The 27726-nt window shown below is 39.6% G+C and overlaps 4 protein-coding genes across 5 annotated transcripts; 2 read left to right on the top strand and 2 right to left on the bottom strand.

Annotated features, from left to right (window-relative positions):
* Positions 1 to 6858: 6858 nt before the first annotated feature.
* Positions 6859 to 8250, bottom strand: LOC102792514 (gamma-crystallin M2-like). Of its 2 annotated transcripts, XM_087849325.1 has the most exons (3): positions 8140 to 8250; positions 7260 to 7502; positions 6859 to 7174 (listed from the first exon to the last, which is right to left on the bottom strand). In XM_087849325.1, exons 1-3 carry the CDS (start codon positions 8170 to 8172, stop codon positions 6896 to 6898), a joined length of 555 nt encoding a protein of 184 aa, XP_087705451.1. In that variant the 5' UTR covers positions 8173 to 8250; the 3' UTR covers positions 6859 to 6895. The 2 variants fall into 2 exon arrangements, with proteins under 2 accessions (XP_087705451.1, XP_035769317.2); XM_035913424.2 differs by lacking the exon at positions 8140 to 8250 and having other exon boundaries at positions 7260 to 7553.
* A 2221-nt stretch (positions 8251 to 10471) lies between these two features.
* Positions 10472 to 16633, top strand: inpp5e (inositol polyphosphate-5-phosphatase E). Its single transcript, XM_006803831.3, has 11 exons — positions 10472 to 10567; positions 11075 to 11947; positions 12619 to 12742; positions 12831 to 12928; positions 13031 to 13155; positions 13728 to 13847; positions 13976 to 14083; positions 14550 to 14711; positions 15018 to 15133; positions 15257 to 15393; positions 16339 to 16633. The coding sequence occupies exons 2-11, from the start codon at positions 11145 to 11147 to the stop codon at positions 16469 to 16471; spliced, it is 1926 nt and encodes a 641-aa protein (XP_006803894.2). The 5' UTR covers positions 10472 to 10567; positions 11075 to 11144; the 3' UTR covers positions 16472 to 16633.
* Positions 16634 to 19523: 2890 nt separating this feature from the next.
* Positions 19524 to 25187, bottom strand: pmpca (peptidase, mitochondrial processing subunit alpha). The gene is made up of 13 exons (XM_006803829.3): positions 25108 to 25187; positions 23441 to 23643; positions 23264 to 23343; positions 23096 to 23178; positions 22899 to 22993; positions 22715 to 22815; positions 21888 to 22151; positions 21658 to 21750; positions 21460 to 21578; positions 21288 to 21378; positions 20738 to 20800; positions 20508 to 20652; positions 19524 to 20425 (listed from the first exon to the last, which is right to left on the bottom strand). Exons 1-13 carry the CDS (start codon positions 25152 to 25154, stop codon positions 20256 to 20258), a joined length of 1554 nt encoding a protein of 517 aa, XP_006803892.2. The 5' UTR covers positions 25155 to 25187; the 3' UTR covers positions 19524 to 20255.
* Positions 25188 to 26253: 1066 nt separating this feature from the next.
* LOC148100281 (uncharacterized) lies at positions 26254 to 26890 on the top strand. Its single transcript, XM_087848764.1, has 3 exons — positions 26254 to 26501; positions 26588 to 26647; positions 26741 to 26890. Exons 1-3 carry the CDS (start codon positions 26312 to 26314, stop codon positions 26875 to 26877), a joined length of 387 nt encoding a protein of 128 aa, XP_087704890.1. The 5' UTR covers positions 26254 to 26311; the 3' UTR covers positions 26878 to 26890.
* Positions 26891 to 27726: the final 836 nt, after the last annotated feature.

Genomic DNA, 27726 nt, shown 5'->3' with positions numbered 1-27726 from the left:
TTGACTTCCCCACTGTGGCAAACAGACCAGTGGCCCACTTCAAGTATGTTTCCCAGAATGATCAAGTAAGCAATCTCATATAACACTATCTGGAACAATTCTGTGGAGCTGATGTCAGTGGGCTAACCAAGGCTAGCCCATCTCTCCCCTCTTCTCAGGGTCTCCAGTCCTCATAATCTGAACTGTCCCCAGGAATTCCCATGACAGAGTTCACCTCCAGTGTTTGTTCACCATTACTTAAGAAACCTTTTGAACTTGTCTGCACGAGTCCTGCTTTAGAGCACATTTATCATTTTGACACATTTAGACATAACAATAGCACCAGATGAAGAATCAGAGGCTCTTTATGTTACCTTTAAGGCAATCCATGCAAATGTCTCACCAAGAAGATGGCTAAAGAGTCCTTTTATTTGAGCTAAATGCTTGCATTATCATACTCACAATGATCTTCTAACCTTTGAGTATACTCAAAGTCTATAGCTTTAAAGAGGCCCTGATTCCAGTAAAAGTCTGTGTTTTCCTATAGATTCAAACTCCAGTACAGCTTGGATGAAACAGAACTCTTCTGCACAAAAAGATTAGATATACTAACAGCCTCATTAACTTTCTATGCTGGTAAAATGCTGCCTGTCCTGCTGATCCTTCTCACTTGGGTCCGTGTAACCTTTAGCAGTTTTCACGTTACGGCTGTGCTCGACCCAGGACTCATACCACTCATACAACATGTGGTCAACTTCTCACAGTACATGAAGCCATTAGGAATTGATAGATGTCTTTAAATAAATAAATAAATAAAACATATACACATCTTCCACGAGACAATAACTAAATACATTTTGGCCGATCCTCTGAAAACATAAAAGGTTAGAACCAAGTTTCGGGGTAATCCAAACTGGTGAAACTTTTCTTGAAGCTCCACAGGTCAGAAATGTGTGAAAAATCAGGCCCGTGGCTCCTTGATGCTGACGTTGTCACTGTACATGAAAACAACTTTCCTTGAGGATTTAGCTAGTTTCTTTTACACAACTACAAAGAGTCCTCATCTGTTTTGCATCATCAAAAATTAACTCCATTCTTTAACATAACAAAATGCCATGGGTGCATTGTTGGAGAAATCATTTGGATTTTTTTTCATCTCAGGATTTGCTATGCAGAGTGATTTTCTGGGTCTCCACAGGCTTTAATCAGAGAGTAAAAAATGGAAACCTGCCAAACAAGGGGCTCTGATTTTGAGAATGCCGCCTCAGGTTAAGAGGCAACGAACTATGCAAGGCTTTGATCTGAGTTCATACCTAGGCAGAATAACGATGATACCTCTGACCAGAGCTATTGACGTCTGCGGAGTGTTAGCATGCTGCAGAGGGGAATTTGTAGCCACACAGGCCCCTTTAATGAGTTTTATTTGTTTTGTTTTATCCCCCTCCACCTCCTATCACCTCAGCACACAGAGTAATGATGAGGGAGGGGTAATACTAGTTAGGAATCAGCCCTCTCCACACCTTCACGGGGCTAATTATCTGACCCTCTTGAGGATCATCTCCTAGCTAAAGGAAGTGAGATTTCTCCTTTTCTCTTGACACATAAGTCCACATTAACCCCCTTTGTTAGAGTAAATTGGAAGACTGCATGTTTGTCTCCATGCATATTGTTAGTGTGGAGGGGGCAAATAGTGCCTGGCATTTTCATGATAACTATTCGCATCCACGGGAGTCATAGCATGATGTTTTGCTGTACAAACAAAAAGGTAAGATCTCAACAAATGAAACTATTATGAGCAATGTTGCATTTGTTTTACTTATTATTAATTATATTTCCTAATTTTGTGGAATAGGTATAGTTTTCAAAGATTATTTCGCTCTTGAAAATAACTTTTTGTAACCCTGCGATAACGTAGAGAAGTAAATTCAGATAACAGAAAGATACCCTGGGTATGTTGAACTCTATTTGTAGCTCAGGGTCCGGAGAGATTTGAATAAAAAACAGTTTTCCCATTTGGACCAGCCGGACAAACTGTGATGGTCCCTGTTTTTTGGACCCTTGGGTAATGTTTCTTTTTAGATTATGAGAATGTTTTTAAGTTTTGTTCCTTGTCTCTCTGATGAATGGGGTTGTTAGCTTCTTTGTTATTTGTCATTTACCTTGGGGTTGAGTTTTCATATTCCTTGGTTAGCCAATATTTATTTTCCAGGTTTATTGTTGTGTTATCCATTACATTATCTTATAGCCTTCCGGGTTTTTCCCAGCATATTTGTATCTCTCTGTGATTCAGTATGTCCTGGTGATATCTAGTGCTTTGATCACTTTGCTCTGTTCCTTTTTTAATTCTGAGTTGTGGACAATCCGAATGAAATGCTTTTGTGTAATATAGCACCATACCAAGCCCAATCGAGATCTTCACTGGGAGGCAGAGCCTTCTGTGAAACCAGTTTGGATTTTGGAAACGGACACCCTCTTTCCTTTTATGATTGATGGTTCAATTCAGTTCAGTTTTATTTATACAGTGCCAAATCACAAGGTACTTTATATGAAAAAGACCCTTCAACAATACAAGGAAAACAGAAAAAACCCCAACAATCATATGACCCCCTATGAGCAACTGCTTTGGTGACAGTGGGAAGGAAAAACACCCACAGGAAGAAACCTTCAGCAGAACCAGGCCATATTTAAAAAATGAATCCAAAGTATTATAATTTATTTTTCTAATAATTCTATAGAAAAGTTATTAATTCTAATAACTTTTCTTCTAATTCTAATGGCTAGCAGAGGGAAATATCTCTTGTTGTCTCTTGTTAAACCCTTGACTCCACTGAACTATGATCACAGTAAAAGCTTTTCTCATGAGTTCACAGTCTCAGTTGATAGGTTTGACTTTTTATTTAATATATATGATGTTATTTATGTAAATTAGGGTTTTCATTTGAGTCACAAAGGAGGATAAAGTGGAGCATGCTAATAAGTCACTATCATAAGAATATGCAGTGTTCTCCATTTTTCAATCAGATCCACCCATTGTTTATAATGTTTCAAAAATTCTAACATGATGACTGTGAAAATGTCCAATTTGAGGAGTTAACAGAGGACCTCAATAAAAAGTAGAGGATGTTTGGGTGGCTATGTCTTTACACATTTAGACAGCATTGCTCTCCATTCACTTTACAAAGAGGATTACTGTATTATTATTTCTGCATTGATCAGGCCATGCTAAAGGCTATCACTGATATCTAACATGGATAATATGAGTATGACTCTTTCCAGGTTTTGTGGGCAGAAGTTAGAGTACTTAGAGCTCTTTCAGGTATTCCTTTGTTAGAAACTTTATCTTTACTTAAGTTTTTTTTGTCATTGTATTTAGTCATACAATCATAATAATATTATGTTTCACATGCTTTTGTTTATTTTTGTGTTACGTACACAATACGTTTGTGTATTTCTAAGGTGAAACCAGCTTTCCATAGCACGAAGTATATGTAAAACTCCAGTAACTTTTTTGTTAATGCTGCACAAAAGTAAAAACCTCGACTCCGAGTGTCTCCAGGGCTCAGCATGAAACGTTAATCCATCTGTCTCACTTCACAGTAATTTTCACATTCTCAGAAGTCATAATTACTGACACGGATGTTGCCTAGAAAGTGTGTCCTTTAACAGTATCGGTCACAGCACTTCCTCCACACAATACGCTTCCTATCTCGCTGTCAGACGGCAGGTCCCAGTCCATCCTCTCCTCATTAAGCATATGTCTCATTTTCCATTTCAGACAAGAGATAGCATAGAAGTGCTCACAAAAGCACTATTTTCAGGCCCTCGTCTGAAAGTCTAATGAGAGCAGATCAAATATAACTGACACCGAAGGGAGACAAAGGGAGACGTAGCCCTGGGTGAGAGATGAGGCGAAGCAGAACAATGGACCAGAATGTGCTGTCACTGCGGCGGTACGGAGCAGGACGAGAGAATGCAGATGATTCTGTAATGAGGGATTAAGTGGTGGATTATGGGTCTTTATTAAGATGTTTCTGATCCTCATTAGGCTGAATCTTGTATCAGGGCATCGATTCCCTGCTTGCTCACTGGATTGGCTGTTCTCTGGAGGAAGAGTGGAAAGGAAAGAAAGAAGAGTGAGAAAGAATGATAGAAAGACACGCACTGCTAATATGCTCCTCGGAGGAATGGGAACTAAAAAAATTACGAGACAGGCAGTGAATTGTGCATATTTCTTTTGTCGTTATTGTTGAGACTTTTATATCACTAATTTAAACGAGGACCCACGCAGGACAATTAACGAAAACAAACCAAAATCTAAATTTTAATATGTCATCCTCATACAACAGACATTACTTCTCATCACTTTCACAGGATTAAGAGTCTACAGCCATACTGACGGCTCGTTGTGGCTGTCTGTAGTTTGAGTTCTGTAATGGTACACGTACACGTTTTTTAACAGAGGCTATAATAGGGCATCATGGAGGGTGACATTTTTTCTGTAGTATGCAGGTTATGTGCACATTACATCAATATTAAAACAGTCAAAAATTGTTTTCTCTCTCGTCTAAATTAAAACGGTGTCAGAGTTAAAAGTGAAAACTGCTCCGTGAACAGAACCACGAATTAAAAAAAAGAAGATTAATATTAAAAATCTCAAGGTGACTTTAAGTCAAACAATAATTTAAGAATCACTTAAAGGGACCAGCTAACTTGTTTTCCAGCTCCATGTTATATCAGGCCTTGGTGCCCCCCTTAGTTTATTCAGTATTCGAATAAACAAGACATCCCTTCATACTGATATCACAAGAGCAGAAATAAACTGTGTTATTCAGAGCTGCCTGAACCCTGAGCGTTTGGCTCATAAAGATTTCTTCAACATGCTGGCCTCATTATTTGAAGGTTTGAGCATATTTAATAGGAGCATCCACCATTGTAACAGAATACACTCACCAGCTACTTTGATCAGCTGTTTGTTAACACAAACATTTAATTAGCTAGACACATTTAGGCATCTAGAGTTAAAATGACCAAGCAACAGATTTAAGTGACTATGAAAGTGGTGTAGCTGTTGGTGCCAAATGGTCTTAATATTTGAGAAACTCGTGATCTACTGGGACCATGAAATACAGACTAGACTGCTTTACAACCACAATATGCAGAAGAGCATCTCTGAATGTGCTACACATCAAACTTTGAAGCAGATGGGCCACAGCAAAACTTGACAACAGAAAATTGGAAAAATGTTGCCTGGACCTGATGAATCTTGGTGTCTTGTAATTAATTTCTTTGTACTGACATGATAGAATCAACTGCTGTTAGGCCATGTGAAAATTCAGAAAACATGCATGCCATCACCAAATGTCATGGTTGTTGAGATATATCAATATGTCAGAACAACAAATAGAGAATAAAAACAGACCGTGTGCATATTGTTATTATGTAGCTGCTGTATATACACTGTGCTTTCAGGGTGCTTACCTGTATGCCTGCTCTATTCTTTTGCTCTAATGAGAACAGGACTGAGGGAAACAGTCTTGCAGAAACAAACCTAGGTGGTCCGACAATAACATTTGGATCTAATAACAACTCACGCTGAAACCTAACTGGTACAATGTAAATATAATCAGAGAATTTCAGCTATGCAAGTATTTATATGCCATTGTCCAAGTTTACTATAGAAGATTCTAGACACAACTGTTTTAGTTCTACTCAGAGTGAGACTAAACTTCCTTTATTTCAACAATTGCAACTATTGTTTTATAAACAACAAAGCTGCAGATCAGCATAGTGTATTATGATTTCTCTGCTATTAAACAAAAGGCTTTACACACAGTTACAGGCCCAGAAATTTACAGTGACTCTAAATGAAGGCCTCCTTCTTACAGCATGCTCAGAAACACTTACTGCTCTTTACAAGCACAAGTACTCAGTGTGTGTTTTGGTACTGTGGAAAGATAGTCTTCACAAAGGGTGAAGTCTACAAAGACTGTAAAAAACTAAAGTATCCTTCTAGAAGAAATCAAAAATGTCATACCAGTAACCCAGTAAGTTAAATCTGTATTCTTTCTAATGGCCAGCAGAGGGCGACTCTTCTGGTTACAAACAAGACTGTTTACAACCAGAAGAGTCAGAAAATGAATGTTCTTACCCTCAATAAACACTTTTCCAAAGTGCTCATGCTCTCAGTCTCTAGCTTGAAGCCTTAATGAATAGAATATGATGTTCATTTTTTTTTTTATTTGAGTCCCACTTAGAGTAGAGGGGTCAAAAAAGCAAACTATGCTTTGGGTCTCTGTTGTATCAAACTGAAATGTCCCAGGGTTTCTCTTATTTATCCCCCCTTGTGAAAAGGCTAGGCTCAAGACCAGAATAAAACTAAACAATAAATGTCTACCTCCATCTTTAATGTACAGTCTATGTTTTGGTTTTTTGGGGTTTGTTTTGCCTTTTATTTTTTTATTTTTTGATAGATGCAGTGAAGAGTGACAGGAAAGCAGAGGGAGAGAGAGGGGAAGACATGTGGCAATGGTCATATTTGAACCTGGGCCTGCCGATTTCAGCCATTTGTCATATACCCACCTGCTCATCCCAGTGAGCTAAATTTGGGCCCCACAGTCTATGGCTTTTAATGTAAAAAGATATGAACAGAAGATTATAAGAGGTTCACTTGTGACAGTGAAGTTGTGGTACATATAAGTGAACATTGTGCTAAAAGGTTGCACAAATTTCACTTGTAGTTGATTTTTGAAAGAATGTGGTTTGAAAATAAGAATAAAAAGCAAATGACTTGCTTCTTCTGAATTACTGAAACGTTAGAACTTCTGAATGAACATAAGTACTCAAAATCTACTCAAAATAATCCATGAAACACACCAGTAGTTCAGTTCATGACAGCTTTATTTAGTGCAAAGACAGCCTAGTAGCAGGAGTCAGTGATGCGCCTCATGCTCATGAACCTCATGCCGCTGAATCCCATGTTCATGAAGCTCCTGTACTCTCCAGGCCTCATGTACATCATTCTGCCTCTGTAGTGGGGCTGCTCGTACATCAGCCAGTGGCCATCCATCACATTGCAGGACATGCAGTTGGACATGCGGTAACGGTCCATGATGTTATCACAGTCGTCCATCAGCTCATACATCTGACCACCGAAGTTCTCTCTCTCGTAGATCCTCATCCTGTAGGATCCCCTGTACTGTGAGGCAGAAGACAAATGGATTTAACTCAGAGTATTTTAATGATGTCATCCAGGGTAAATGAAGACTGGCGTAAAATCTTACCATGGGGATCATACGGCAGGACCTGATGCAGTCGTTCATCCCCATCATGCTCATGTAGTCAGAATATTCACCCCTCCTCAGGAAGTACTGGTTGCCCATGTAGTTGGTGCGGTCGTACACCATGAAGCAGCCTCTCTCAACCCTGCAGGAGTGGCACCTGCTCAGGTAGGAGGACATGTCAGGGCAGTCGTTCATGACCTCATAGGAACGACCCAGGAAGTTCCTGTCCTCGTAGAAGATGATCTGAGGAGAGAGAGGAAACGAGCACATGTGAGGCATTTAATTTTTGAAGCTGAAAGAGTTGGTGAGTTCAGTAGTAGTGCTGTTACTTCTAATGAGGAATAAATCAATTTAGACATTTATTCCTTTCTGTTAACTCTTAATGTGTCAGCTCCATGTCTGAATGAGCAGTCTATGATTTTTCTATAAAGGTAACTAATCTAGTTTTATCAGGTCAGACCCAGCAGCAGTATAAATCACGTATACAAGAAGTGCACACATTTGAATCCACAGAGTCAGATGGGCACTCACAGTAGCACAGCAAAGTTCTCTTTCTGAGCTGTTCAGCTCATGAGAGAAGCTCTTAACAGAAGCTAATATGTACATAGTGACATTTTATCTCGCAAAGTCTGTTTCTATTTTGTTGGCTTAGAATTTTAGAGCTTTTTTACTAGAAGAAATAACTGCAAGCTGTAGTTACCGAACCAAACAAGCACAGGCTCTGGCTGGAAAGCAAAAATAGGACTCAGAGATGCTTTAAAGCGGAGGAAAATTATACAATACACCATTCGTGCCACACCTCATGATTGGTTGCTGTTGCAAATATAAATATTATATTTTTATAAACACATGTTTAAGACCTTAAAGGCAATTCTCTTACCCTGCTCATCATGTTCATTCCAGTGGTAGTCATATTGCTGATTATTGGGCTGCTGGCTGAGCTGCTGGTTGAGCTGCTGGTTGCTGCTGATGTTTCTGCTCTTGCACCGAACTGTATCCTACCTGGTTTAACCCTTTCCTTTTATACTAGACCCGACCGCACCAGCCCATTGTCCAAACCTCCTGAGTCAGCAGCTGTGTCATAGAAATGCACTGAATATGGAGGGTTTTGTCCACATTTCCAGGGGCCAGCGAGCTTAGAAAATCCATTCAGCTGCGGTTCTCGTACATCACAGGGTCAGGGAATGGGTGAAAGGGTTAACAATCGGAGGTCACACCTTGACATTGTTTATTCAGTGTGACTTACACTGTTTTGTCAGCAGCAGCGTTTTTCTGCCGTTTCTTTGTGCTATTTGTAAAGTGACTGACTTTAACGTGTTGTAGTGAATGGAAAAGCTTTTGTCTTTTCATGAAAACACCCAGACAAGCATTTTTTTTCCAATCAACTGAGCTAAACTAATGACGGCAAAATAAGTTACTTAATGAACAGAGGAACTTGGATATTAGCAATGTAGTGCACAATAATATTGAGCGATTGAGTAAATAAAAGTCAGAAGTTCAGAGTCCATAAACGTAATTTGGGAGCAAAAGGTATGGTTGTGGGAAATATGATATTATGTAACCAGGCAGAGGGAAATAAGTTACAGATTTTACAGTACTTATGTAGAGTACAGCCAATATATTTGTGAGCGCTATCTATCTATCTATCTATTTATCTATCTAAATACACAGCAGAACTTTTTCTTGACGTGATTTTTACTTGTAATAAAGGCTGGACTGAATACAGTCATCCAAAGATTTAAAAGATGTGTGGTATTAAAAAAAAACACATAACATTATATAATGTATTTACTTATAAATGTAAAGTATGATTGCCTTAATTAAAAGCAAAGTTGATATTTATGTTACATTTATGAATTTTGGTGCTGGATACATATGACATTTGTCATCAGATTGTTTGTGGGCTGACACATCCATTTGCAAATATTTTTTCTTTTTTTGTTAGCAAAACTGTTTAATTTAAAGCAGGAAATAAACCAAAAGTTTAAGAAGGTAAAACAGATAACATAATACGCTTTGGTACAGCTTTTGTTTTATGAATCAGATATTTTGGGGAGCAAATCCAAAATCTATTTTCTGATTATAATTGTAGGTGTTCATATTCTGAGCCTCCAGTATTAATGATGTGCTGAATAAATGGAAAAATAAACCTTGGAGTCATTTTCTCATTAACAGGAAAAAGTACAATTTTACTTTTACTATTGGCAGTAAAAGTAAAAAACAAAACAAAAAACTTGTTTTATCAAAAACTAGTAAATGTATCTGACTGGATTATAATTTAAAGCATTATAATTTATAGCCCCATGTATGTTTCTTTAAAAAAAATCTTTGTAAGCTGACTAATGCTTTTAAATACATCATTCAAAAATATACTGGATAGTAATATATATATATATATATATATATATATATATATATATATATATATATATATATATATATATATATATATATATATCTGAGCAGATCTGAGCTTAGATCATCTTTAGGTCTACTCGCTGAGAACAAAGGCTATGCTCTTGATTGTGATGTAAGACAATGTAGACAAATTGTAAGAGAATTAGAAATTAAAAAGTAGAAGCAAATATCTACTCAATCGTATTACACTACACTGATTAAAATAGGCATGTTTTATGACATTTTGATGAGGGGTGGGCATGTTACTTCCTGACCTTTGTTCTCTGTCATTTTTATAAAACACCCATGAGTCTTTTGATATCAATTATATAACATTTTTTTATTGGCATTTTAAATGATATATTTAGTGAGCCAAAGCAAAAAAGTGGTGCTCAAAAGAGGAAGGAAACAGGAGCGCAGGATGGACTTTGGATTTGAGCAGTGCTGTCAATAAGTTTTTGGTGATGTTCTGATAGGTGAGTTGCCTTGTCTTTTTGTTTTTTAAGTATTACTAATGCTTATATGTTGAAAATGTGCACTCACAGTGTTACACAATTCTTATGCCAGTGCATTGAGCTACAGTGTAAGTTTAGTAAAAATTAGCCTCTTAGTAGGCTAATTTAGGTCAGATGTCTGTTGCCTGGAGTCCTCTCTCCTCGTATAAGAAGAAGCTCCCTGGAAATTATTCGAAGATGTGTAAGCTGCAGAAATGAGAAAGCAGTTGGTTATCCTAGTAGTTGACGCACAGGTATGGAAGTAATACCCCTTCTTAGCACACAGGGGCGCTGTGATACATGCTGAGTTCAGACTGCGACTCTCTTGGTAACAAAAATCTGTGTTGTCAAGCGTTGCTAAGGAAGTCACGGAGCTACTTTTTAGTCAGTCACCCAGACACCAACAGTGCACAAAAGGTAGCTTTACTTTAAGCCTGATAAAAGAGACATAAATTGTTAGTGCAAACGACAGAAACTACCAAAGTTATCCGTTTGTTAATGTGGTCACAGAAACGTACGCTTTAGGCATTAGTTAGCACAGCTTTAGCATTTTAGCTTTGTTAGCTGCAGCTGCAGGTTGTTATCCAGTGAAGAGAAAAGCTTAACAGATGATATTGTTGTGTATGTGAACGTGATTTAGGTGATGGCTTAAGTAGAATTGTTAAAGTGGACTTTAACGGGACTTTCCGCTCAGCATTAAAGTTGTTGAAACAAGCAGTAATTGCGTTAGCTCATGTGCTTTGTCGTTGTTAGCTACAGCACTTGCTTTTAATTGCTTGAAATCAAAATGTTTGCTGTTTCCACTGATTGGGTATTTGATGCAGTAACCCTCTGCCGTGGCTGATATCACAAAGTATATCAGACAGTAAAGTGGTCGTTTGAAGGCCATGTCACTAAAACAAACTCCGCCGTGTGTCTGAACAGGTCTTGTGCCACTTGAAAATGAGAGCGCTTCATCCACCTCACCACAGCTGGACTCAGACATGAGAAGAGGATGACTGAGGATGGAGAGGACGGCCCCCTCCATCACTCCTGTGAGGCTCCTGGTAAAGGAGACTCAATTGCCAATGACAGCAGCAAACTCAATACCTCCATAGTAGATGTAAAATCCACCAACGGGCACAAGGATGACCTTAGGCTTAGAAACACAGGGGAAGGGATCAGTCCGTATCAGCCCCGCCCCCCCTTGCTACCCAGACTGTCGAAGTCCAGGAAAAGCATTTCACTGGAGGAGACTGTGAGAACCAGGAGGCTGAGAAACAGCCAAGAGAGTCTGAGCGACCCAGCTGAGACCGGCTCCTCCACAGACTCGCTTAAAGAGGATGAAACTGTTGTAGCTCCGAGTGGGTTTGTTCTCCAGGGTACAGCTGCAGTGAGGAATGAGCGGGATCCCAGTGCAAGACCCCATTCTGCTGTTCCAACTGGATCCCCAGCCTTCCGGGACAGAGGGAGTAGTCTTTCTGACTATGAAAGGAGACCCTGCAGCCAGCAGAGCGACCTTACAGTCCAGCAGTGGAGGGCCGCCAAGGTGCGCCTGTCTCCGGTGCAACCCACCGGTACACTGCCTGCTCTGGAGAAGAGCTTTGCGTCAGCCACTTTGAGGGCAGCTAATAGGATTGACAGGGATTGTTTGGATTATGCCATGCCGGCCAGAGAGAAGCTTGGAGAAAGGCTCCACAGGAACCTGAGCGACAGCCGGCTTTTGGAGAACATGGGGTCGGATAGTGCCTCTGTCAACTCCATGAGGTCCACCTACAGCGTACTCAGCCCCATCAGACCGCAGGATATGAGGAACAGGTAGGTTTAGCAGGTAATATAAAGATGCACCTGTAGTCATCATCCTTGTGCTGGATTTGAAGGCTCTATTGTAAGATGTCCTGTAGAGTAACTGCACTTAGCTTCCTGTTAAACGATAGTTACTTACCAGTCTTTTTCAAGGGTATTAAGCTAGTGACACTTAAAAACAAAAGAAGTAAGATGGGGTGTGCTTTTGTTTTGTTTTTGTTTTTTTGTCTGGATGAGTCCTTTCTAAGCTCACCCACTTTATACTCATATTACCTTTCTATCTTTCCTTTATCACAGTAGACTTTAGCTCCAAAACCCCCACACTCCCCTGCAAGCTGTGTTAGATTTAATTCATCTTTCATCATTCATTCCTCTTTCCAAGCTAAATTTGAAATGTTTACACGTTAGTCTGCGATACTTTGTGGTAAAGAAATCAACATCTGAGCTGCTTTAGCTAAAAATGCATAAATAAGAATAAACAGCCTCCATTACTGGAGCAAAGAAGAACATAGGTGTGAGGAGATTCAGCAGGGTTTTTGACAGGATGAGTGGTAAAATGGTTCTTAGTCCACTGCTTTAATACTTATACAGATGAATTATTGACCTGACCTCAGAGATAGCAGCCTTACAGTCAGCTGTGATTAAACTGGATATATGTGCTGATTTTACTTTTCGTCATCCAGGAGTTTTATGGAGGGCAGCGTGCTGGGTAGTGGTGCCTTGCTTGGGGCTGAGGAGCTGGACCGCCTCTTCCCCGACAGGAGAGTTGGCATCTACATCGCCACTTGGAACATGCAAGGAGAGAAGGTGGGAGGATGTTGGGACCTGCAGCATCTCTCACAAAGGTTTTTCTGATGGAGAAACTGAATCATAACCAAATTCCTGCCATTTTCAGGGCCTTCCAGTCAACTTAGATGATCTCCTCCTTCCGACAGACTCTGAATTTGCACAAGACTTTTATGTTATTGGGGTCCAGGAGGGCTGTCCTGACAGGTGGATCATTTAATGTTTTAAATAAAACTGGTTATTATGATGAATTACTCGGTAATGGCTCTCATTTTCCGCATTCTAATATGTAACTTTGTTTGTGTGCAGGAGGGAGTGGGAGACCAGACTTCAGGAGAGTCTGGGACCTTACTACGTCATGTTATATGCAGCTTCACATGGTGTTTTATATCTCACTGTATTTGTCAGAAGAGACCTCATCTGGTTCTGCTCAGGTCTGTCCTACTCTACGTATTAGTTCAGGAGGGATGGTGATTATGAAATGATATTTCTAAATTGCTCATATTTCTGTGGTGACTTGTGTATTATTAAATAATTGTTAAATTAAATGTTGTCTTAAAGACAGGGTTTCTGGAGGTATTAAGTGATTAAAATAATTTCTTGTTCCTCAAAACAGGCTTTAAAAGGTTTAAATAGCCTTTAATTCAGATAGGTCTTTTATACTGTTGAATTAATTTTCTTAACTAATCAATTATTTGAGCTTTAAAATCAGAAAAAAAAATCAAAGCTAAGCTGTGAATGTTTAGTTTTCTAGATTAAACCTTTCTATAATATACTTAAAATGCTGTTTACAAGTCAATACAGATGATATGAATACCAAAACACTTGAAAAGATCCTTTAGTTTCAACTTACAACTCTCTACTGATATCCTTGTTGCTTCGGATGAAATGCTCCACCTACTATAACTGGCCAGAGGATTGTGACAAGGATTTTGTTGTAGTTACATGTTGATTTGTGTGCACAGACATGAACCACCTTTCTTCTTTTTTATTTTTTTTTGCACAGAGGCGGAGCACGCCACAGTCACAACGAGGATCATCTCGCAGATCAAGACCAAAGGCGCAGTGGGGATTGCCTTCACCTTTTTTGGCACTTCTTTCCTTTTCGTTACTTCCCATTTTACCTGTTAGTAGCAGCTTTTTCAAGTCAGAGAAGCTTTTTTTTTTTCTTTTACACTGCACATTAGTCGTGTATTGCATTTAAAGCCGGCCAATGTTGCATATTTCTAATGTGTTTTTCTGTTTTTCTCCCAGCCGGTGATGCCAAAGTCTACGAGAGAATACTTGATTACAACAAGATTGTCGAGGCTCTAGCTCTTCCAAAAGGCCTTCCAGATACCAACCCGTACCGCTCCACACCATGTAAGACTCTGAAGCTACTTTGTGTGAATGATGTAAAATGTTAAAGCTAATTGGATGGTTTATGCATCAGAATACTTAATCTTTTAAAGATGTAACAGTATAAAAGTGGCATGCATTCATTCTGGTAAGACAAATAATCTTAAAACATTGCATTCATTTTCTAATTGTCCTTCTTTTTCAATCAAATCACAACATGATTGATTGCAACAACTGTAATTAGATTAAACATTCCTAGACACCTAGGTTTAGGATTATTTGCAGGAGGAATAAGCGGTCTGGCTAATGTACAGGAAGGTTTTTCTCTATAAATATAACAATCTATTTTTGTATTTGTTTCCATGGCATCTTTGTACCAGCAGTTACTGATGATCTATATATGGTTAAAATTGTGGTTAAAATCTTAGTGCTTATAACACTAATTGCCAGAATTCAGTGAAAATCAATGGAATATCATTTTTCACTGCAGCTGACGTCACTACAAGATTCGATCAGGTCTTCTGGTTTGGAGACTTTAACTTTCGGCTGGATAAAGACCGGAGTGAGGTGGAGGCCGTCATAAGCTCCACAGTAGGTGGCGAAATGAGCCCTCTGCTGGAGCACGATCAGCTCTCCAAGGAAATGAAGGAAGGTATGCACATAGGAAGCCAAAGCGTCAACATTTGCAAAAACTCAGAAAGTTGATTTTGTTCATCTGGACGTCGCGCTTTCAGTGGGAGAAACATTTTGTCACTTCAGACTGAAAAAGTGGCTTGGCTGAGTGCTGAAAATGATTTTCCCACAGGAAATGCAACGACTGGATGAGCAGAACCAACTTTCTTGGATTTTCTTCCCTAGATGATTTTTTTATGCATCTAAACAGTTGCAAAAGTTTTGTATAGAAATAGGTTGTTGTTTTCCATTGATTCTTATCCTTTGAGTTTTTTTGTCCCTCCAGGGTCAATCTTTAAAGGTTTCCAAGAGGCATCAATACACTTCTTACCCACGTACAAATTCGACATTGGTCGCGATGTCTATGACACCACTTCTAAACAGAGAACACCTTCATACACAGTAAGTAGAACAAAGACGTTGTGTCGCACATGACAAAAGATAAACGCCTTAAGTTTTTTAAAAACACTTTATCATTTCTATTAAAGTGGCTCTCAAACGCATAGAACCTCTCTGTGTTCACAGGACAGGATCCTATTCAGGAGCAGGCAGGCTAATGACATAAAAACACTCATGTATACCAGCTGCTCGAACATCAAGACCTCGGACCACCGGCCTGTCATTGGTGTCTTTCAGGTCAAACTCAGGCCAGGAAGAGACAAGTGAGTCCCGCTAACATTCACACATACACCTTAGTGCTGTAGTCCTTTTCAATTAAATTTAATTTCACATAAAGTTGGAACTTAATAGCTTTTACTATGACCTATTTGACTGAGAGCCTTCACTCTCAGCGGTGTCACGTTTGGGCCTAGCACTTGTTTCTAGAGAGGCACTGGTGTAGGCTTTCTGGCATGTGTGGAGACTTATTGAGATTAGGCACTGGCACAGGTTCTAGGGAAAAGATAAGAGATTTTGTCATCCCATTCAAGTTTTCAACAAGTAACATAATTTATGAAGTAATATGTTAGATCAGATTCAGATGGGTTTTTTAATGACACCAAATCACAGTAGTAGTCAGTCTCAAGCTCTTTGTATTGTAAGGTTAAGAACTCTGCATCAGTAGAAACCCAAGAATCTCCTTTGACTAAGCATTTAGAAAATAAAGGAAGAAAAAGGCATCCCCAAGCAGAAGCAGCCTCGAGAAGACAGAACAGAGTAGAATAGAGAGAGAACGAAACACAAACAGGATGAAACTACGTGCAGCAGTGACATATAAAGGGGGAGAGGAAGAGAGTCCCCCAGAGGCTCCAGGCTTTAGTGATGTAATAAACTGTGCTGTCGTGGATTTTCGTAGGTAGTGCAAAGGTCACCATTGTGAAAGAATCCTGACAATCTTTAGCTATGGTCACAAAACAGTAGCTCTGTGTCATACAGTCTACATGATTCAAATTTGATGGCCTACCCAGGTTTATTAAGTCCATGTTGCACTGTGTGGGTTGCAGTTAACTTAAAATGTTGCTGAAATATTACAATGCAAAAAAACATGCCTTAAATGATGGTTCTTTTTCACTGAACTGCAATTGATCATTTGGTAAACGATCAGTTGTGCTTTATGCATTTTGACTTTCTAACACCTGTAATGTTGTATTTGCTTGTATTTTTGTCAGCATTCCTCTGTGTGCCGGACAGTTTGACCGAAGCTTGTACTTGGAAGGTATCAGGAGGAGGCGGATCACCAGAGAAATAAAGACAAAGGAGGCCATGAAGAACCAAAGCAGCACAATCTGCACCATCTCTTGAAACCCATTAAGGAACACTCTGGACCAGATCAGGCTGGATTGGATCAGACCTGTGCCAGAAACAGGAAGGCCAGAAAGGACAAAAAGGAAAAACCAAAGTTGTCTTAACTACACAAATCCCAGCTTTGGTCGAGGTAACTGAGGTGCAGCTGTGTCCAGAAGAAGCTGGCTAGACTCGAGGGCAGGGATCTCGAGGTCATGCAGACATCAGCGTTCTGGCCTTTATTTATTCTGCCCCCTGTACTCAAACATGACTAGGGAAGGGGGGTCTCCCTTTGTGGCTTAAAGTTCAGTCACATGCTCCAGTGTGGACTGATAAGACCTTACAGAGAGTAACAATACCTATTTTCTCTCTATTTTTTGTAGCCGTTTAAGAAGCATCATATACTATAATACTCTGTTTTTCTGAATGCTACACCAGTGTTCAAATGCCTTGTGATTTTTGTCATGAAGTAATGTACTAAACATAACTACAGCACACTTTTAGGTGTCCGTTTTGTTGGAGAGTTTTGAGGATCAGGTCAAATATAGACTCTGAAGAGCATGTTGCACCTTGTTAAGAGCTACTGTTAAATTCAGGGAAATTACAATTATTTGATGCTTTTATTCAATATTTCTTAAAGAGACTCACTTGCTATAAAAAAAAAAGTTTGAGCATTTTAATGATATTACTACTATATTACTACCATTATTGCTACCTTTTGTGTGATTAGGCCAAGTGAACCTTTGCAACACTCAACGCAATGCCTTACCTCTCATCTTATTACTGAGTAAACTGTTCATGTACTGTATGTAGCAGCACATTAATCATCTGCATTCCCAGCATGAAGAGCATTCTGTTTTTAAAAAAAGTGCCTGTGGGTATTGTTTTTACATCATCAGGACCTCTTATCCATAACTGTATCTTTTTATGTCACCTGATGTAACATCCCATAATAAAGGTTTGAAAACACCTTTGTTTGTTGGATACATTTTGCCCATAACAGATGTATTTAAGTGTGGGGGAGTACAATATGTTGCAATGTTATCAACTTAATATAGTAGTTATAATACTGTGTTAAATCTAAGGTGTACCTGAGCACCAGCTTCCAGAGCTTAAAGATGAAGCCTGTGTGGGAATCCCCAAAACTGCAGTTTCTCCAATGGCCACTTGAGGGTGCTTCTTAAACTGAGTCAAAAATAGTTGTCCCTTTGTCACTACCAAAGGTTAAAGTTAGGGGCATGATTTACAGGCTTACAGCCTCTTGTCAACAATCATGTAGTAAACAAAAAGTGTGAAATAACTCATGTTTTATAGTCTAGATTCTTCAAAATAGCTACTCTTTTCTTTGATTACTGCTCTGCACACTCTTGGCATTCTCTCGACGAGCTTCATGTGGTAGTCAGCTGAAATGGTTTTCCACTCCATCAGATCCCAACCCATCTAGACTGGGTTTGGGTCAGGTGACTGTAAAGGCCAAGCCATTTGGTGCGGCACTTTCCTTCTTGGTAAAATAGCCCTTACACAGCCCGGAGGTGTGTTTGGGGTGATTGTCCTGTTGAAAAATAAATGATGGTCCAACTAAACGCAAACCTGAGATGGGATAGCATGTTGCTACAAGATGCTGTGGTAGCCAATCTGGTTTAGCGTGCCTTCAGTTTTGAAAAAATCCCCAAAGTACAAGCGACCGTGGCTCAAGAGTTGGGAGTTCGCCTTGTAATCGGAAGGTTGCCGGTTCGAGCCCCGGCTCGGACAGTCTTGGTCGTTGTGTCCTTGGGCAAGACACTTCATCTACTGCCTACTGGTGTTTGCCAGAAGGGCCTCGCTTCTGTCAGTCTGCCATCTCCTGTCAGTCCCCAGGGCAGCTGTGGCTACAACTGTAGCTTGCCTCCACCAGTGTGTGGATGACTGGGTGTGTAAAGCGCTTTGGGGTCCCTAGTAAAGCGCTATACAAATACAGGCCATTTACCATTTACCAGCAAAGCACCTCCAAACCTCCTCCACGCTTCCCAGTGGGAACCATGCATGTGTCGCAGAAAGACACAGCAGGTGGAACCAAAGATCTCAGATTTGGACTCGAGCCGTCTCCTCTGAACAGTTGATGTAGAGATGTGAGGCATTAATCTGGGCTCTAATTTGAGGTGCTGTTAACGTGATTTTCTGAGGCTGGTGACGCAAATGAATTTATCCTCAGCCGCAGAGGTGACTCTTGGTCTTCCTTCCCTGGGGTGGTCCTCGTGAGTTTCATCGTAGTGCTTGATGGTTTTTGCGACTGCACTTGGGGACACATTCAAAGTTTTTGCAATTTTTCGTACTCACTGACCTTCAGTTCTTAAAGTAATGATGGACTGTTGTTTCCCTTTACTTAGCTGACTGGTTCTTGCCATATTATGAATTTTAACAGTTGTCACAGCTGTTAACTGTGTACAAACCTTACTTCTGCACAACACAAATGATGGTGCCAACCCCATTGAGAAGGCAAGAAATTCCACAAATGAACCCTGACAAGGCACACCTGTGAAGTGAAAACCATTTCAGGTGGCTACATCATGAAGCTTATTGAGAGAAGGCCAAGGTTTGCAGTGTTGTCAACAAAGAAAAGGGTGACTACTTTGAGGATTTAGGGTGACCAACCATCCTCCTTTTTTGCACTTGTTGATGACTAAAAGCCTATATATTTTTTATTTTACCATTCATTAACGGCACAAAGAAGGCATTGTTTGAATATGTTAACGTTTTCTTTAAGCAAACAGTATTATTAAAGTTCTTCATGACTGGGCCAAGTGTCCACTTTTTGGGAAACCAAAAAACGGTCACCATACTAAAATATAAAACATATTTAGAGTTAATTATCCGTTTTTTTCTTTGCTTCATAATTCCATATATTTTGCTTTATATATTTGATGTCTTCAATGTGTATCTACAATATAGAAAGTAGTAAGAATTAAAAACAACATTAAATGAGAGGTTGTGTTCAAAGTTTTGACTCTTAGTTTGTGTGTTTCTGTGAGAATATACATGAAACAGACAAAAAATAATCAAGTCAACATATGTAGACAATCGCTGCAAGTCAGACACTCAGACTATAGACTGCTTTTTCTATTCTTTGCCCTTACGTGGTCGTCACACAGCTGTGGCTCCTCATAACTAATGTGATTTGCAAAGCCTTCAGCGTAACAGTAAAAACAAACACCACACTTGTTTAACCATCTTTTTACTGTACAATACACAAACCACAATTTCAATCTGGAGGACAAGCAGTCAAGTCAGTGACTGATCCAAAAATCTCCATTTTGTTTTTAATCATATATTATGTAACTTTCTGCTTTCTCTGTACCTGTAAAAGGACATTATGAAGTCTTGTTGTATAAATAACAGCTTAATCCACTGACTCTGGAATAAAGACAATTTTTAGAGAGCTGAGATCTGCAAAGAAAGTAATGGTGGAATAAAAAAAATGAAAGAGTTTGAGGGGCATCCAGGACACAGTCTACTCTGAGTGGCTCTGTGACACTGGTGGGGTTTTTAAATGGGAACCTTACATGATAATTTTGTGTTTCTTTAAAAGCAAACTCCTGCAAACCTCCCATAAAAATAATGAATTATTGACTTCCTGGCAACAAAACAAAAATACAGTGGTATACAGACTAGGATTACTGTAGAGTACAATGTGTCATTTCTTTAAAATCACCCCTTCTCTCAGAGGTATTTGTCACCCTTCACAGTAAGCTGTGGTGATTTCCGTGTTCGGAGGGAACACTAGTGTAATCTTCAAGTCCAGTTTATGTAAAGTGATGATGCGGGTCTATCTGAAGAGGCGGTATGTGCGGGGCAGACGTCCGTCCTTGCTGGACAAGGCGGCCTGGATGTGTTCATACGAGGGCAGCTCCATGAGGTCTCCAAGCGCTGCGACAGCTGGCTTACTGCGCAGCATCTTGGTGGTCACTCTTTTAATGTCACCAGGTGTCACGCTGCCTGAAAATTATTTGAATATTATCGTCACGCAAATTTAGATGACTTGCAAAGAAAAGAACACAAAAATCCTTCCAATACTCACTTATTAGATGACAGAGCTCATGTGGCAGCTTTCTCTTTCCTGTGGAGAGAACCTGACGACCAACGTCTTCAAAAATAACCGGCCGTGATTCAAGGTTCATCATCAACATGGACTTCAGCTGAGTCTTTGCCCTCTCCAGCTCCACCTGGGCACACAAGGAAATTTATTAAAAGAACTGTGTAATTTTTATTCCGCTAAATGACGACGACAAAGCTTGTGGCGATCATTACCTCTCCTGCACTGCTGCCCATCTGAATGAACTCTCTGGTGATTATTTCCACCATTTCTCTCACCTGGAAATGAATAAATGAAATAAGAAATAAGAAAAAGAACCACAAAAAACATGACAAACTATTCACTGGAGGTGAACTTTTCCCAAATATACACTCAGCTCCTTACAGGGACAAAAAAGCGAGAGCACATTACCCATTTATCCTCTCTTTACTGGCTTCCTGCCACTTTTAGAATTTAGTTTTAGATTAGTTTTTATTGCTTGTTCTTAAGTCTTTGACCTTTGCCCCCTTTTTTATCTAAGCTTTTAACCATCAACCCTCAAGTTAGGGCACTAAGGTTTTCTAATCAGAGGATTCTGGATGTTCCCAGGACAAGGTCAAAAACAGAGGGGATCAGGCCTTTCCAGTTGTAGGCCGTGTCCTGTGAAACCACCTACCCCAGAGCAGCCAAAGCCTCATCAGAAATAGTTTCAAAATTTAAATGAGAAATTTGTTACAGAATCCTAACAGATACTCTGCAGCTGTCCTGTGTTGAGTCTGTACCAACCTGTCTGGGGTCTGCACTAGCATGGATACACAGTAGGCCGCTGTCCTCGTAGCTATGATGGTAGGAGGTGGCGTTGTACATCCAATGATGCCTACAACAGATAACAAAAATTTAACAGTTGGTGACGACTAATTGGAATTGTTTTAGTACAATTTGCTTGTGAGACGCTCACCTGTTAAGGACATTCAGGTACAGTCGGGTGAACATGCCTTTCCCGGGTCCTCCTGCAGAGAAGGAGCCGCCTCCACCCATCATCATGTTGAGCACAGCGAATGGGATAAAGTCATCCTCCTGTAAAGGGAACATTTTTACCCTTTAACATGTCTCAGGCCCCTGATTGGAGACTTTCCAAGACACTGCAAACACCCACCAGGTAGGAGCAGCTCTCCAGGCCGATCATGATGTGGGTAAGTTCTGGGATGGGGGTGGGGCCGAGGCTCACGTCTGACATATCCTTCTCCATCTAACAGAATAAAAGACAATGTCCAACTTTTAAAGATCCGTTAAAAAGATCATTTGCTTTCTCCAGCAGAAAGGAGGAATAATAACAAAAACAGGTATCTGCCAAACTGTGATTTTAAACAGAGCCTGGTTAATCACCTTGACGATGCCACCAGTGTACTGTGCTACAGAGAGGTCCACGTTGGGCGCTGAACTCGTTCCCCACACTGGCTTTACGTCCAGCAGGTATTTCCTGGCACTTTCGACCAGCTGCTCGTGCTCGATGCCCACTCCTGCCAGCACCATGCGCTCTGGACGGTAATAGTTACGCAGGTAACTGTGAAGCACATTCTTGTCAATCTTATCCACATTTTCTGCAGGACAAAAACGAGGCAGTCCGACTGTGTTGCCTCGATACGCAGCCTGGAAACAAAACAACAAAGAAGGGTCACATATAGATTTAAAGATGAAAACAAACTAGGACTACTCACCATTGAGTTTGACATTAATGAGGCCAGAATATCTACAAGTAATCCCTCTGACCCAATCAGACTTCAGATTACTCCAAACACTCATTTTCATAATTTTTGCCACTCCTGACTCGGTATGATATCAACAAAAGCGAAGCTCCTTAATGTGATTAACCCTGACATACAGAAGCCTCTTTCATTCCTTGTTCAAATCTTCTGTTTGCACGAGGCCTCCAATAAGAAGAAATTTGGCTTAAAGGAAGGGTGGACTCAAAGAGGGAAGAAGCAAAACAGCTTGGTTCAGACTGTGAGTGAATGGAGAAGCTGCACAAAAGCTCAGCTAAGGCAAATAGATCATTTTGGACTGTGAATCATGCAAAGTTACTCTATCAAAGTAGAAATGAGCATTGAAATTTTAGACAATGGATTTTGGTTTCATTAGTAATTCACTGATTAATAATAAAATGGGATGAATGGCTGGATGGACTAGCTAAGGAATAATGAGGCATAACTCACACCATGGATCATCTCAGTGAGTAATGGCTCAGGATCTGGCCTCATGTTGAGATCTTCTAACTCAAAGCGCACCGCCATTCTGGTCATCTCGAGCTCTTCATCTGCACACAAAGAAACAGTTTGCATTACCGGTGGAAACTCTTGGACAGTTTGTGAGGAATGACCCTAAATTATATGTCCTTACCCAGCAGGCGAGGCTGCAGAACAGCATCAGACAGAAGACTGACCACTGTGTCCAAACCTTTCACTTCAGCAGACACTGCATACATTGTGGTGTCTCTGCAAAGCAAAACAACCAATCGACACACCTCAAATCAGCTGTGTGTTGTTTGTGTTTATCATTACATCATTCCACACTGAGACGGGAACTGTGTTAAATACCTGGATGTCTGGCAGTCACAGATCCCCCCGTGTTTCTCTAACGTAAGAAGGATTTCATCTTTACTCCCATACTGTGCTGTGGACTAAAGACATAAATGTTGTTCTCAGGTTTATTGCTCGCACCTCCACCTTTTTGGTCTTTTTCATTGGACTTTATTTAATACTTACAGAAAATGCAAGTTTTTCTAAGAAGTGTGCAATCCCACTTGGATACTTTGCTTCATGTCTGGATCCCGAATTAACCAAAACTAACAAAAGGAAGAAAGAGAGAGAATCTCACTTTTTCCAGTTCTTGCAGGTGACAAAGAACAGTGAATATATCAGCACATCAAAGGCACAACTTACCTCCAACTGTGCAGAATTCACCAAACTTGTTTTGGGAAGCAACTTTGAGGCCATTTTCTAGAGTGGTAATCTTGGTCTCATATTTTTCCTGACCATCCACTGAAGCGAACACTGGTTTGGGGATCCCAGGCAACGGTGTAGAGAGGGAGATATTTGGGTATCCGCCACCACTGCTGTATTTCCGGTAAGCTGCTATCCCATACCTTGGATGACAATAAAACAACTGCTATTAAAAAAACAAACTCATCAACTTTTAAAAGCTGAATTTCAAAAGCCAACTTTTGAAAAAACTGCAGCTTATACAACATGACCAATAAATATTAACATTGCTGGGTTTAATTTTAGTACAACTTTTACATTGTACATAGCCCTTCTAGCCACAGCTACTTTAAAGACCTCACCAATTAGTCTTCTGACAAACAATGTGCCAATACAAAAATAAAAACAAACAGTACAACAAACAGCAATGGAGACAACGGTGACTAACACAAATACTGACAAACTTCATAGAACAGCTAAGAAGACATATTTTAGAGATTTGGCCTTAAAGTTTAAAATCAGTTCATGTTTTTATCTATGGTGGCAGAATGTTCAACACCTGCGGGCCTTTAAATGTTAAAGATGACTGACCATTTTATTACCTTCTTACTTTGCATTCTGCATCAATTCACTTAAATTCAATTCAAATGGTGCCAATCCACAACAGTAACCTCAGGACATATTATACTGTAAGTTAAAGACCCTAAAGTATTAAAAAGAAACCCCAAGAATCACATGACCCCCTATGAGCAAGCACTTGGCAACAGTGAGAAAGAAAAAATTTCCTTTAATAATACGGTATAGATACCAAATGGATATGCTATCTATAAAATTCGCAAAGCTTAAATATCAAATGTCTTCAGAATTTTACAATAATGATACTACTACTAATAATAATTGTACTGGCATCTTGTCCAGTACTCTAAAGCCTTGTTTGTCATATGCTCTCTCATAGGCAATATGTTACTGTTACACAACAGAAAAGCTGAGACAAAATAATATCGTGACATGCAGAGCACCAAAAGTACGTAAAAACTCACTGAAGATGACTATTTTCACCTTTTGACTCAAATAGATTAGGTGCACATAGATACTATTATCGACTTTATTGTCCAAACGTGTTTGGAGTTTAAAAGTTTAACATTCCTCTTTTAGCACTTCTATAATATCAAAATCTCAGCCACACAGTGATAAATTCAAAGTCAGCACGTATTATCCTCCACCACCCTCAGGCAAACGCACATTAAGTCCAGGAATCTATTCTCTTTTATCCTAATATGTCTCTTCATCTTCAAATTCTGAACAAAAACAGCCTAACTAGCACGTCTATTTCAAAAATATTAAAACAAAGTAGAACAATTCTTTATCTCGGAGATTACAGAAAGCCGCTAAAATAATGCCAAAGCTTAAGCAAGAGGAGCATTTTTAGCATCATTAACGGGTTATGATGCAACTTAGCATCATGCTAGCTGCTAATTAACGGTGACGAGGACGTAGAGAATTTCTAAACCCGCAGGGATGAGCGGAAACGTCACGTGGGAGACAGTGGGTGTATCGGTGCTGCTGCAGTCTGTTCGCGTTAAACTCCACATTAGCGACACTGTATGCGTTTATTTAAAACGTGTTACCTCTGAACCCGACTCCAGGTTCTGCACCTCGACATGTGAGTCGCCATCCTGGATCCTCTGTGACGGAGTTCAACCCGGATGACGACGAAAGCTACTCGAAACACTTCCGCTTTCAACCAGCTCATGGTTGTTGAACATGCAGCCCAGGGGCCAAAACCACACGATGTTACTGAATAATAAGAACATCACAGTGAAGTCATTAATAATTATTTAATAATCAGTTATAATTGTTGAATAAAAAACACTGCAATTTCAGCTATGGGGGGCTATGTTCCGCTTGGCCTGTTGGTATATATCGGCTGCTTGCGAAGTTCTGCAGGCTAACCAAGCCCAATAGGACTCATTCTTCAACCTGATGGTTCCCTTTACCTCTGGTGTCCACCATCTGGTTTGGGGGTTACCCCCAGGACAGGCATCAACCACCTTGTGGCCACAGCTCAGTGTAGCTTACCCAAATAGCAAAAGTAAATGATGAAAGTATTTTATTTATTTACAGGAAACCAAAAGCAACAAATACATAAATAAATAATCATTTGAGAACCAGTTTAGTTTTAGGCAAGCAAAGTAATAAAGAATTGTGAAAGAATTGTCTTTTTGGGGTGAAGGGACAGTTAAAATCAGTTAAAGTTAAAATTAAGTTTATGTTGGGGTAAGATAAAGGGTTGGGCACTTAGCTGTAAACTTTACAATTATAGTTAATGAGAATCCACAAATCTCACAAAGATAGCCAAATAAAGGAAAACACATTTAAAAGACCCCAAGAATACACTTGCCAAGTTTAAAGTGGATGGGACGAACTGTCATATAGACACAGAGATTTGTCTGACTATTAGTAGGATTAAGGAGATAACTACTTACTGACTTAATTTTCTTCAGTGCACTGCTCAAATTCACAGGTGCTTTTTGTTTAGTTTTTTTGTTTGTTTGTTTTTTGTTTGTTTTAGGATGAAGGTTTATTAACTCCAAACCAGCTCTATCTGTGTCTGTAATTTGGGCTCTAAGATCCAAAACAGAACAATTGATCCATTTGAGTGGGTAAGCGGGCCAAGAGCATTTAACTACCCATCAGTGAATCAATTCTGACACAGAAACAAGTCAGCTCCTCAATAACATTAACACTTCCACCTGACTTTAAAGCACTCTGCAGCTGAAGAGAGATTCAGCAGGACTGTGACCAGCAGCAGCACATTTATTATTTGCCACAATGTTCTCCATTATGCATGTCACCGCGGTGCTTTGGATGATTTCTCTGTTTTCACACTCCGGCTCAGCTTACGAGCTCCAGGATACCATCCACACTCTGAAAGAAGAAAACCTCCACCTGCAGCACCAACTGGAGAACCTCACCAGGGCTCTCAGGGATTTGAAACATCTTCTGATTGAGCACTCCAAAGGTAAAAACAGAGCTTTCTTGTTACAAGTGGATAGAGTTTCATAAATACAAAGTCTTAATAGATACTTTTATCAAATTTGAATATAGCTACTGGTGGGGAGCATGACCCTGAATATCTGCACGCCTGGAAGGAGTGGTCCCAACATGGTGAGCTCTCCAATTCTGGTTTTCAGAGCAGACTTTGTTGTAGCACTTAGTTGTCTCTATCCCAACAAAAAAACTTTGTACTGTATCCTTTAGGGATAAGTGCTGAGACCCACCAAATGCTGGAGCAGGCCCTGTGTTTAAACGAGCTCCATGATGCAGCGGATCACATCTTCATCACTCCAGTTTTCCTCCTCCTCTCACCTGTTATGTTTCTGGCACTGCTGTCATGACTTTGACCAACAACCCAACAAACTTATTAAACTTTCACACAGATATGACACCTTATAATAAGAGAAATTGTCCTACATTAAAGTTCAGGATCAAAAATCAGATTGACTTTTACCTCTTCAGTAAATGTTTTTCCCTTCATGTTGTCTAATGAATTCTGATGTAAAATCATCAGTTAAAAATAAACATGGAATTCATCTTGTAGCTCTGTGTGATTTAATTTTCTCTGTTTTTCACTCTAATGAAACTCTGGATCACAGTCAAGATGTTTGATAATAAAAGACATCATCTTCTGTGAGATATTTTTGCATGAATTATTCTTTAAGAACTTGGCTTTCAGATCTAAAATTGGATATAAATGAAATAAAGGTAGCCCTTGAGGATATATATGAATGCCTTGTACTAAGATGAATGGACAAATGACCATCTTATTCAACAACCTACACACATCTGCAGATTTACTCAGCTCAGGCTTTAACGACCAAAACGAAAGTCAAATGACGAAAAAAGGGATACCATGGTAACACAGTTAAAGCAGCATAAAAATGATAAGATAAATTTTGATAGATCTAATTTTAGATCTATCTACTGGGTCACACCCCTTTTGGCTTTAGATAAATCTAAAGATTTTAGTTTTAAGCTCATATTTCATCCTCCTGTATTTTTATATAGAAGCAGATAAAGGGTACTGCACAGGTTGTATTTATTTATTGGTATATTTATTGTGTTTACAAACAGAAAATTACTTAAGAATGATGTGGAAATTTGTTTGGATAACATTTTAGACTAGATACAATCCCCTGCAATGAGTGGTATTTATTTTCTTACCAATCGAACTGTCATTTGTTTGT

Source organism: Neolamprologus brichardi, chromosome 12 (assembly GCF_056152115.1).
Source record: "Neolamprologus brichardi isolate AB-2024 chromosome 12, ASM5615211v1, whole genome shotgun sequence".
Lineage (NCBI taxonomy): Eukaryota > Metazoa > Chordata > Actinopteri > Cichliformes > Cichlidae > Neolamprologus > Neolamprologus brichardi.
The sequence above is the reverse complement of the archived record's forward strand: the minus strand, read 5'-3'. Positions and strand labels throughout refer to the sequence as shown.